The following is an 11,334-nucleotide window of genomic DNA, read 5'->3' on the forward strand; positions in this document are numbered from 1 at the left end:
TCTCATAAAATATCAAATAATTAATGAAAAAACTATAAAAAAAATCCACTATTATTTTCTTATGCCAAAGTCTCATCGCTGCTTCCTACTTTTATTCTCTCACACAAATAATTTTGCCACGTGTACGGTTTACGTATCAAATTTTGGCTACTTGCGTGCAGGATTGGGTCTGGTCTTTGTCGTCAATAATATACGCGAATCATCTAGACCCAGAGTCTATTTCCCTTAGTTAACTCATGTGAGCATGCACGAATCACCTTAAGCTGGGTATTTATAATTTTTGTTTTTCGGAAGGGTTAGAGCATCTCTAACAGGGCCTAACTAAATGAAGTTCTTTGTTACTTTAACAAAAAAAAAAATCAGAAAAAAATTAGGAAAACTAATGAAAAGGATTTGAAAACTTTGAGTTTTAACGATAAAGACAAAATAAAGGGTAAAGTGAATAGTACCAAGATTGACTTTTTAGTGTAAAAATGTGATTTTTCATTAAAGTGAACAATACCGTAGATTTTTCGTTAAAACTTCCAAAAAAATTCTATTAAGCTGCCTAAATAATGATTAGCTAAATATATTTAGAAAATTTCATTTTAATACTTAAAAATAATGACTTTTAAACTGTAACTTTATGCTCCTGATACATTTAATCATCTCATTGATTAATTATATTTTGATGTTTTATTTCTTTTTTTTTTCTTCATATTTTAATGTATTAGTTACATTTAAATTTTCATTTTCATTTTATTCATCATAATATATTTTGATGTCTACATTTAGGTAAAAAAAAATTATATATAATATATTCCAGTACAATTTGTATGTTCCTCATTTAGGTACATTAATTCATTTGATGAGGTAATGTTAGAGAGACTAAATTTATATATAAAATTTTCAAAATAAATGATGTGTTACTAATAATAAATAAGCACGTTTATCAACGGTTAAGCAATAATCTAATTTTCAACTTCCATGTCTTTTAGTTTACAAAAAAATTTCTACAAATTTCGTCTCCCTAGTATTACCCAATTAATAGATTTCAGTATATAAATCGATACAAATATATAGGTACATTAATTCAATCGAATACATTTTGGTACGTACAGTTTGGTACACACATTTCGGTATTGACATTTAAGTATATTAATTCAATATAATGCATTTTGATACATACATTTCGGTATTGACTTTTTGGTACATTAATTCAATATAATATATTTTGGTACATATTATAATATATTTCAGTACAAAGAAGTCAATTTTACATTTTTTGGTACAACCATGTATGTAAACTTATGCTAAACATTTAAAACTATCAAGAGAACTTTTTCAAAAATGGGAGACTCTCCATAAATTATGTGTACTCTCATGTTTTGACATAATATTTTATAATGATAGCACAATAATCAAAGTTAAATTGTAAGACGACAAGAGTTCATTGCCATGAGTTCTATTTTGAAAGAGTCCATGGTGTTTCTCAACTATAAAATTGCATGGTTTCGCAACTCCGATTGCTACCTTTTGTCTGCGTTTGTTTTGGTATTTAATTTCTTCTAAGTGAAGCAAAGTTCAGGGAGAGAGAATAATGGAAGTTCAGAGAGAGACAATAATGGAGATCCGACGGCACGACGAAGATGAAGTGTACGAGGCTTCACGGACCGGGAGTGTAGAAAACTTTAAAAGATTGATCGAAAAAGACCCACACATCCTAAGGAGAATGTCCCTGCAGACCAGCAAAACCGAAACCCCCTTGCATGTTTCGGCTTTGCTCGGCCACGCTGAGTTTACCAAAGCCCTTTGCATTAACAATCCCAAACTTGCAGAGCAGGTAGACGCCGATGGACGCACGCCCCTCCACTTGGCTTCTGCTGAGGGCCACAAGGATGCCGTCGAAGCTTTGTTATCTGTGTATGCTGGTGCGTGCTCGCGTGTTGATGAAAATGGAAGAATCCCTCTGCACTATGCAGCCATGAGAGGTGAAGTTGAGGTGCTCCAGAAGTTGATTGATAAAAATCCTGAGTCCATTTATGTGAAAGTTGAAAACAGATCGAAAGAAACAGTTTTGCACTTGTGTATTAAACACAACCAGTTAGAGTGCTTGAAACTGTTGGTTGAAAGAGACGACAGCAATGGTGAGTTCCTCAACTCAAGAGCTGGCTGTGATGGTAGTGTGACCATCCTGCACTTAGCTTTGATGCTAAGGCAAATTAAGGTACGTATACATATTTCCGTTTTCTATACCGGATATTAAAAAAACTAAAATGTTAAAAAATTAAAAACTGAGTTATCTGGAATCGCATATGAGGCGGTATTGCAGAGCAAATTTGAGACTCTTATCTCCCTCCCTTCGACTGCACATGGGCGGCGGTGGAATGAATCCACTCCCTTTTTGTGCTGCATATAAGTTTCCCTTACCCAGATCTGCAACCCACTCCCTTCCCTTACCTCCCGTTCAACTGGAATAAAAGAAAGAATCCCGTCCATCTGCGTCTCAATAAGTTGCAGAAGGATTAGCAGCATGACCGCTGCCGGTCATCAATTCGGCGTCTTCCGCCGTCACCAACTCCGAATCCGAAGATAACCCATCGTCGCTGCGGCCTAATCCGGATACTCCAGTTGGCTGGCCGGCCGACGGAAAGCACAGTCTCGAATGGATTACGAACCTCGTGTTTGTTTTTTATTGGGCATCTAGAAATCCGGACCCGACCCAATTGCCCGTGTTTCCCGTAGTGGTTGTCGAAAGCTTGGTCGTCTGCCCATCCAAGATCCTCTACAAAGACGCCAAACGTCGATCAGTTAGGCCTCGAATCTACCGTGGTGGTCGTCGGAGACCTTCGTGGACCTCCTTTCTCTTTTAAATGATCTTTACCTTTTAGGTTTTTAGTATTTTAGTTTTTTAATTTTTTAATTTTTTAATTTTAATTTCTTAAAATGTCTCAATATTCACATGTGCTCATATTGACACGTGGCGACCATTATTTATGCAGTTGCTACATTATCAGTTAATGGAGGTCAGGATGGAAAAATTAACGGCTGTATGAAAGTGTTTCAGAATTAATTATGACTTTAAGTAGCATACTGAGATGAAAAAAATTTGATATATCAAATGTTAAAAACAAAAAAACTTACGAATAATAAACTGAAATTAAGCTTAGTTTATGTGTGTCCCTTGTTTGTTTCCCTAGGAGCATAATTTCCACCATATTAATGAAGTGTATATATTTATTTACAGACTATACGTTACCTGCTTTCCGTTGATGCTATAAAAGCAGAAGCAATTGGTGTGAATGGGATGTCTCTGACCATGTTAGATGTCATAGAGTACAGTAGCATTGCAAGAGATGAGTTTAGCAGAAGCTTAGAAATTCAACAGATTTTGATAGACGCAGGATTAATCAAAAGGGAAAATAATGAAAATGATAAGCCTAACACACATGTTGCCGCTGCTGCTGTTGTATCACCAAATCCACGAAGGGTAAAGAAGAAAAAGAAGCTTCACAAACGAGTAGCATCATCGGAAAAGGGATCAACGCCAGCAAGGAGGTGCTGGATAAAATTGATGGAATGGTTGAGATATCCGAGTAATTGGGTGGTCGAGACACGTGGCATGCTGATGGTTGTGGCTACGATGATCTCGACCATGACTTTTCAAGCCGTAGTCAACCCACCTGGTGGTGTCTGGGACCATAATGATACAAACACTGCCTTTGGTAATATAACAGTTTGCAATGAAACGAGTGTATGTAAAGCTGGAGCTGCAGTGTTAAGCTACGGTACTGATGATCCCTACAATTACTTCCCCGGTTTCATAACATGCAATACCATCTCGTTCCTTGCTTCTTTGAGTGTCACCCTTTTGCTCGTTAGTGGATTTCCTCTCCACAATCGGTTCTGCACGTGGCTCTTATCGATGTCCATGTGCGTCACTCTCACATTCTTGGCACTCACCTACCTAACTGTGCTGAAATTGATCGTCCCTCCTGACCATGCAGTGGATACACCCATTTACGAGATATTCTTTTATATTTGGATTGCTTTACTGGTCATAGCCGGTGTAATGCACACTATTCGGTTTCTTATTTGGGTGACGAAGTTCAGGTCAAAATTATGTCTCAAGAACATGATCTCTACTGGCTCCTTTTCATGTAACGATGCAACGCGTTTTGAAGAGATTGATTCGCCTGCGGTTGTGTAATTACTCCGCCACGGTGTGTTAGCTTGAGAAAATAATTAACTAGGTCAGACACCCTGTATGCATGTAGCAACTAGGGTTTGGGGTATTGAACTGGGTCAATGACGCTTTCTCGATCTTTGCTAGGTTGGTAATTCAAGAGCGTTGCTTAGTTATGATAAATAATCCATCTGCTATGCAAAGTGGAAGTGTTTGTTGTACTTAGAGAAGCAGTCTTGTCTAAGGAAATAATCTTTCTTTAAGGTTTAGGAATTAATATTATAACTTGATTTTGATTGTATTTTTGATTTGTAGATATCTTTAATTGTCATGTATACATGCTTGTATATATAATCTCTTGTGGTATGAATAGAATTATCACTAGCAAAAATGTCTGCGCTTCGTAGCGGGTTTTGGAATCGTAACCCACAATCTATCAAAGCCACTTCTAAATAATTCAGAAATTAATCAAAGCAACTTAATTCACATGGTATAATAAGTCTTTCAGTTTCATTTTGATTCTATTGGATTTGCATTAAGAGCCTATGTACCGTCAAAATAGCCAATTTCTAAGTCCTAACTATATACAAATTACATGATTTTTTATGGATTCTACAACGTGCTTGTTTAATTGTCCCTAATGTGTAGTAGTATTAGCTGTTGGTGATGTGGCAAAATGCACCTGCACAGAAATTCAAAACTAAATCCTGATTTGAGATTGTGCTTGTTTAATTTCTAAGTTCTACCTGTTAAATCATGGTGAATCAATATGGCAATATCATAAATACCTTTTTCAAACCTCTTGGGATTGAAGTCAAACCGAGTCATCTGTGACGCTACATAAAATTCTTGCAGTTTCAGCAATCTAAACAAAGCATGTATGTTCTCCACACAAAAAAAAAACAATAAAAAAACAGAACAACAACAACAAAACATGTATAAGCATAAATAATGAAGTATTTGGGATCAAAAAAGTTTGTTCACACTTACAGCGAGGCCACCGGAGCCAAGTCAGAAAAGAGCAATTGATGATTCTTTTTCGGTTTTGTTACATTTAAAGTGGCACCCAAACCTGATGTTGGAAAAAAATAATTCAGCATTACATTATCGGTTTTAATAAATATGTATGTTACAGGTAAGATTATTAGGTAGTTTTGCGTTGAATATAATTAGAATCGGTTTTAAGTCAACTAATATTCTATTTGACTTGTATTCAACTGTATGAAAGTGAAAGTACTGTAAGTCAACATAGATAGTATAACTGAACGATTTTCTCACCATCCAATTCGATCATGAGATCCGATTACTTTGGGTCACAAAATCTTCATATTTGGACTCTAATCTTCTTGTTCGACTGATGAAAAGGTTTCAAATAGTGAATCGCAAATGTAAGATGTACATTGTTAGTATGTAAATGTGTGCATGTACATATCGAAATTAAAGTTTGTTCTAACTTATAGTGAAGCCAACATTTTCAAATCCAAAAACAGCAACTGAGGATCCTTTTTTTCCATTGTCCTACATTTGAAGTGGCACCCAACCTGATGTTTGGATAATTAGAATCGTTTCTAGTTCAACTAATATTCTATTTCATTGCATCGTATGCAAGTGAAAGTATTATAACTGAATACAGATAGTATAATGAAAGGATTTTCTGACCAATTAAGCAGAGCAATATGCACTGGAAACCACCAAATTGATTATGAGATCCATTTACTTTGGGTTTCCAACTTCATTGCACTCGGTTTCTAATCTACTTGTCGAGTAAAAGGATTCCAAATGGTGGATCGAAATACGCTCATTGTATTGCAAACGTGAAAGTAAAATATACATAATGTTAGTATATAGAAGTGTGCATGTGAGTATCGAAATTAAAGTTTGTCCAAACTTACAGCGAGGCCAACAACAATTGAACATCCTTTCAATCTCCTACATTTAATTAGCATCCAAACCTAATTTTGGAAAAGAAAATATTCAACATTACGTTAGCTTCGTATACATAAGTCAAGATAGTAATGTTCTTTAGTTTTGGATTGAACTAAATGTTCATAATGAAGAATAAATTGTCTACCTTGTACTTATATTTCTACAAAACGAAGGGATTGTAACAAATATGTAAGTTAAAGGTGGGATTATTAAGTATTTACGTGTTGGATTATTAGGACTTCCTCAAAGTCGACTAATATTTAAGTTGGATTAAATTGTATGAAAGGGAAACTACTATAACTGAATTTAAGTAATATAATAAAACAAATGTAACCTATCAGTAATAGAACAAAACAATGATAAGTTAATAGAAAAACTGTAAGCGAAAAAGATGACATACTTACCCTGCTTCTCTGAAAGAAGGCTTGACCACCCCCATCCATCTGATTAAAATTGTCAAATTCGATCTCATCTACAGTTGCTTCAGCTGTATTCATATTGCTGCAGGATGTGAAATTTTTTTATTTTTTTATTTTTTTATTTTTTATTTTTTGTCTTTTGTTTTGGGCTTCAAATTTTTTTTTAAGGCCATCTATATCTGAAGCGTGAGAATAGCACTCTTGTTGCATCACAAAACTTTGTTCGGCAAATGTAAGGCTTTCGGGTAACATAATCATTAGTATGACAAACATTTTCAGTAAACATTTCAATCCCAATTGGAGTGCCAAAATTTCTATCATTTTGTAGCATCTGATTCCTTTTGTTATTCCTAGTTCTTTTTTGCATCATGTGTAGAAATTGTAAAATCCAAAGAACAAATCGATAGCTGCACCAGCCAAAAACCGATAGATTGATACCTGAGAAGAAAAAAAATGAAACACGCATAAAGCAAATTTAAAATTTTCCATCATACCTAAATTGTAATTAAATAAAACGAATACACAGTATCATATCAGGGTCAAGGAAGCAAGGACTTTAAAATGTCACAGTATTTAACAAATACTATGCATAGTTTATAAAAAGTGAGTATACGGCTAACCTGTACAACGCACCTATGGGTTACTTCTAAAAAGAGATGCACAAAATTTGACAACAACTATCCAAATAAAAACAAAAGAAAAGAAAACTAATTAAATACCAATTAGGCAAAAACCACAAAATGCAACCCAAAAAATTTGAACCAAATCGACAATCCAAAAGCAAATAAATCACAAAAGGACAAGGATTGTCTGCCCTCCACTTCCGGTGTCCTTTCCGTGCCCTCTTGTTTTGTGTTGTCAAGGTTAAGCCATGTCAACATTTTATATTGTTTTTTATAGATATAATAAGACAAAAATGAATAGTAATATAAAATGTTGACGTGGCTTAACCGTGACCACACAAACAGGAGGGCACGGAGAAGGCATCGGAAGTGGAGGGCAGACAATCCTTGTCCATCACAAAAACACCGACTTATTTATGCTAGTTATTGATTTGACATACTAATCTGTGGTCATAATTCTATCATTCAGAATGGTGAAGTCAGTCACCTATCATTAAGGTTTTGAAAATATAAAGATTTTTGCTCTCATTTTTTTCAATGTTATACCTGCTCTGCATACAAAAGTTAGTTCTAATATAGTTGTTATCGGACAAGGATTGTCTGCCTGCCTAGTTGTAGTGCCCTTCCATACCCTCCTATTTTGTGCAGTCACGGTTAAGCCACGTCAACATTTTATATTAATTTTTTAATGAGATAATAAGATAAAAAACAATAAAAATATAAAATATTAACATGGCTTAACCATGACCGCACAAAATAGGAGGGCATGGAAGGGCACCACAACTAGGAGGGCAGACAATCCTTGTCCGTTGTTATCATCTCTTCAATTTCTTTAGGATAAAAAAGTTATTTCATTCCAAAACCTTGAAAAACAACCTAAAAGCATCGGTAATAAAGTGTGGTTGGTTGTCAATGTGAATCCTTTTGCAAATTGAAAATCAATGTGAAGTTTATATTAAGAAAATGAGTTTTAATATAGTGCAAAGCTATGATTTAACAGCCATGCAATACAATTCAAACATAAAGGCTATTTGGAATGCTATAGATTCACACCATTGTTGGTGCCTATACTTTAAAAGCCACTTATCGTAATAGAGACACATAGGATTGGTGGGTGTATGAGTATGAAAGCCACCAATGTTAGTCTCAAATCTAGCCACTAACAAGAGAGACAATGACATATTTTGAATTTTAGAAATAATTATAAAATATAAAAATATTGTACTATTCACATACCCACCAATGCAATATTGGTAGCCATTGTTACAATAGAGTCATCTACATAGGCCACACTCTCTAGTTTAGTGGGTGCTTGGTGGCCATAGAGGTTTGCCATCAATGTGAGTGGCAACAATTGACAATAGCCACCAAATGAAAAGGATGGCTTATAGCCAAAGTTCTTGTAGTGCTTGTTTTATATACAAATTTCTCCGGCCGCACTAATAATTTTGCTGCGTGTACGTATCAGATTATTGCACCTTGCATCCAGGATGGGGACTGGTCTTGGTCGTCCATAATTTGAAAGCTCCACACAAGCCTCAACAGTAAGAAATTTAGCATCAGTCCATATGCGGGTATACGCAAATCACCTTAGGCTGGGTGTTATAAAAAAATATATTTGGAAGGGTTAGAGCATCTCTAACAACCTAGATAAATGAGATTGTTTGGCTACTTTAACAAAACAATGCAGAAAAAATAGCTAGCTAAATTTAGCTAGAGGAGAATATGGACTTAACTGGATTGTTAAGTTTAGGGGTAATGTTAGGTACACTAACTTTTTAAATCAAGTTTGTAAAATATATGAGATGTTGCTAATAGAAAATAAACATGTTAATTAACACTTAAATAATAATCTAATAATTAACAACCACGTCATATGATTTATAAAATTTGCTTTAAATAGTTGGTCACCCTAGCATTAACCCAAGATTTAGAAATATTTTACCATAAGTTAAAATAGCTAATATTGTTGAAAGTGGTGGCTAGCCAAATTAACATTTGAGTCATTTAATTAGCTACAATAACAAAAATTTAACTAGCATTATTGGAAATACTTTTACAAGTGCTCTTCTAACAACGAAAAAGACCTTTTGTTCGCTATTATAAATAATCGCTCTCTCAAGTTTTTTTCTAAGTGAAGCAAAGTTGAGAGAGAGAGAGAGAGAGAGAGAGAGAGAGAGAGAGATAATGGAGATCAGACGGCATGATGAAGAAGAAGTGTACGAGGCATCACGGACTGGGAGTGTAGAGTACTTGAACAGATTGATCGAAAAAGACCCATACATTCTAAGGAAAGTATCCCTGCAGACCGGTAAAACCGGAACCCCCTTGCATGTACCGGCTTTGCTCGGACATGCTGAGTTTACCAAAGCCCTTTGCACTAACAATCCCAAACTTGCAGAGCGGGTGGACGGCGATGGACGCACGCCCCTACACTTGGCTTCTGCTGAGGGCCACAAGGAGACCGTCGAAGCTTTGTTATCTGTGTATGCTGATGCGTGCTTGCGTTATGATGAAAAGGGAAGAATCCCTCTTCACTATGCAGCCATGAATGGAGAAGTTGAGGTGCTCCAGAAGTTGATTGATAAAAAGCCTGAGTCCATTTATGTGAAAGTTAAAAACAGATCGAAAGAAACAGTTTTGCACTTGTGTATTATACACAACCAGTTAGAGTGCTTGAAATTGTTGGTTGAAATGGACGACAGCAATGGTGAGTTCCTCAACTCAAGAGCTGGCTACAATGATGGGAGTGTGACCATCCTGCACTTAGCATTGATGCTAAGGCAAATTAAGGTACGTATGTGTATATATATATATATATATATATATATATATATATATATATATATATATATTTCCATTTGGCTAAATCGTAAAAATGGTCCTTAAGTTTGTATAACAGATCACTTTGATCCCTAAGATTTCAAATCAATAGAAGTGGTCCCTGAAATTGTCCACCATCCATCATTTTCGTCCTTCCATTAAAAACTCCGTTAAGTGTCCCGAAGCTCTTAGCCGGAAGTTTGGGCAATTTTCAAAGCTTCGTAACTCAATCGTTTTAACCAAATTCGACCTATAATATATCAAAATGAAGATAGGAAAGTGTAGAATAAGATTATACCTATTTGGAAGCCCAATGATTGCCAGAGATGGCCGAAAAATATCCTCAAAGTTGACTGGTCTTAGGGAAAACTGGAAAACTCGTTAGAATCTGGGTAAACTTTAAACGTTCATAACTTCTTCAATACTCAACGAAATCGAGTGATTCAAAAAATAAAATCATACTTCTCGATGAGACGAAGAGAATGGTGTCTTTTCTAGTGGCTAACTCACCGTGGTTTGGCCGGAAAATAGCTCAAAAGTGGCTATCTTGGTCTTGAGTTAGCCACTTTTGAGTCGTTTTTCGGCCAAACTATGGCAAGTTAGCTGTCAAAAAATGTGACATTTTCTTCATCTCGTTGAGAAGTATGATTTTAGTTTTTGAATCACTTGATTCTGTTGAGTATTGAAGAAGTTATGAACATTTAAAATTTACCCAGTTTCCGGCAAGTTTTTCAGTTTTCCCTCGGACCAGTCAATTTTTAGGCTATTTTCCGACCATCTCCAGCAACTATTAGGCTTCCAAATAGGTATAATCGTATTATACAATTTCCTATCTTCATTTTGATATATTATGGGTCGAATTTGGTTAAGAAACGATTGAGTTACGAAGCTTTGAAAATTGTCCAAACTTCCGGCCAAGAGTTCTGGGACACTCAACGGAGTTTTTAACAGAATGACCAAAATAATGGATGGTGGACAATCTCATGGACCACTTCTATTGATTTGAAATCTCAGAGACCAAAATGATGAGTTATGCAAATCTCAGGAACTATTTTCACGATTTAGCCTTTCCATTTTCTATACTGAATATTCTTATGTTTTTACTATATTAATTAGAGAGCTGCTAGACTCATCCCTCCTTATTTTTCCACCTCACTCAAAAGGTAAAAAAGAAAAACATTCTTTTCCCACTTACTGATATTCCTAAACTATCCCTTACAAAGAAAATTAGCCACCACCACACATCCACCCATGGCAAGCAACCCCCTTCTCACAGTCAGCCAACTCTGTCTCTAATTTAATCAAGTCTATGAGGATGAGCAACATCCTCGGTCGACCTCGTAGTAACTTTCTGCAATTACAACTCAAGTAGAGGACT

At 35.5% G+C, this 11,334-nt stretch overlaps 2 protein-coding genes across 3 annotated transcripts in view; both read left to right on the plus strand.

Annotated features, from left to right (window-relative positions):
* LOC126594470 (ankyrin repeat-containing protein NPR4-like) overlaps positions 1-11,334 on the plus strand; it is a 93,279-nt gene that overhangs the window by 78,988 nt on the left and 2,957 nt on the right. The window contains exon 1 of one of the 2 annotated variants that reach the window (XM_050260808.1): positions 9,264-9,926. The exons of the other annotated variant lie outside the window; for it this stretch is intronic. Within the exon in view, the coding sequence (XP_050116765.1) occupies positions 9,321-9,926 (606 nt within the window). The 5' untranslated portion in view covers positions 9,264-9,320. Of the gene's footprint in view, positions 1-9,263; positions 9,927-11,334 lie in introns of those variants that run through there. 2 annotated transcript variants of the gene reach the window in all.
* Positions 877-4,441, plus strand: LOC126594463 (ankyrin repeat-containing protein ITN1-like). The gene is made up of 2 exons (XM_050260799.1): positions 877-2,206; positions 3,227-4,441. Exons 1-2 carry the CDS (start codon positions 1,580-1,582, stop codon positions 4,187-4,189), a joined length of 1,590 nt encoding a protein of 529 aa, XP_050116756.1. The 5' UTR covers positions 877-1,579; the 3' UTR covers positions 4,190-4,441.

This window comes from Malus sylvestris, chromosome 12, assembly GCF_916048215.2.
Source record: "Malus sylvestris chromosome 12, drMalSylv7.2, whole genome shotgun sequence".
In the NCBI taxonomy this organism is placed as follows: domain Eukaryota; kingdom Viridiplantae; phylum Streptophyta; class Magnoliopsida; order Rosales; family Rosaceae; genus Malus; species Malus sylvestris.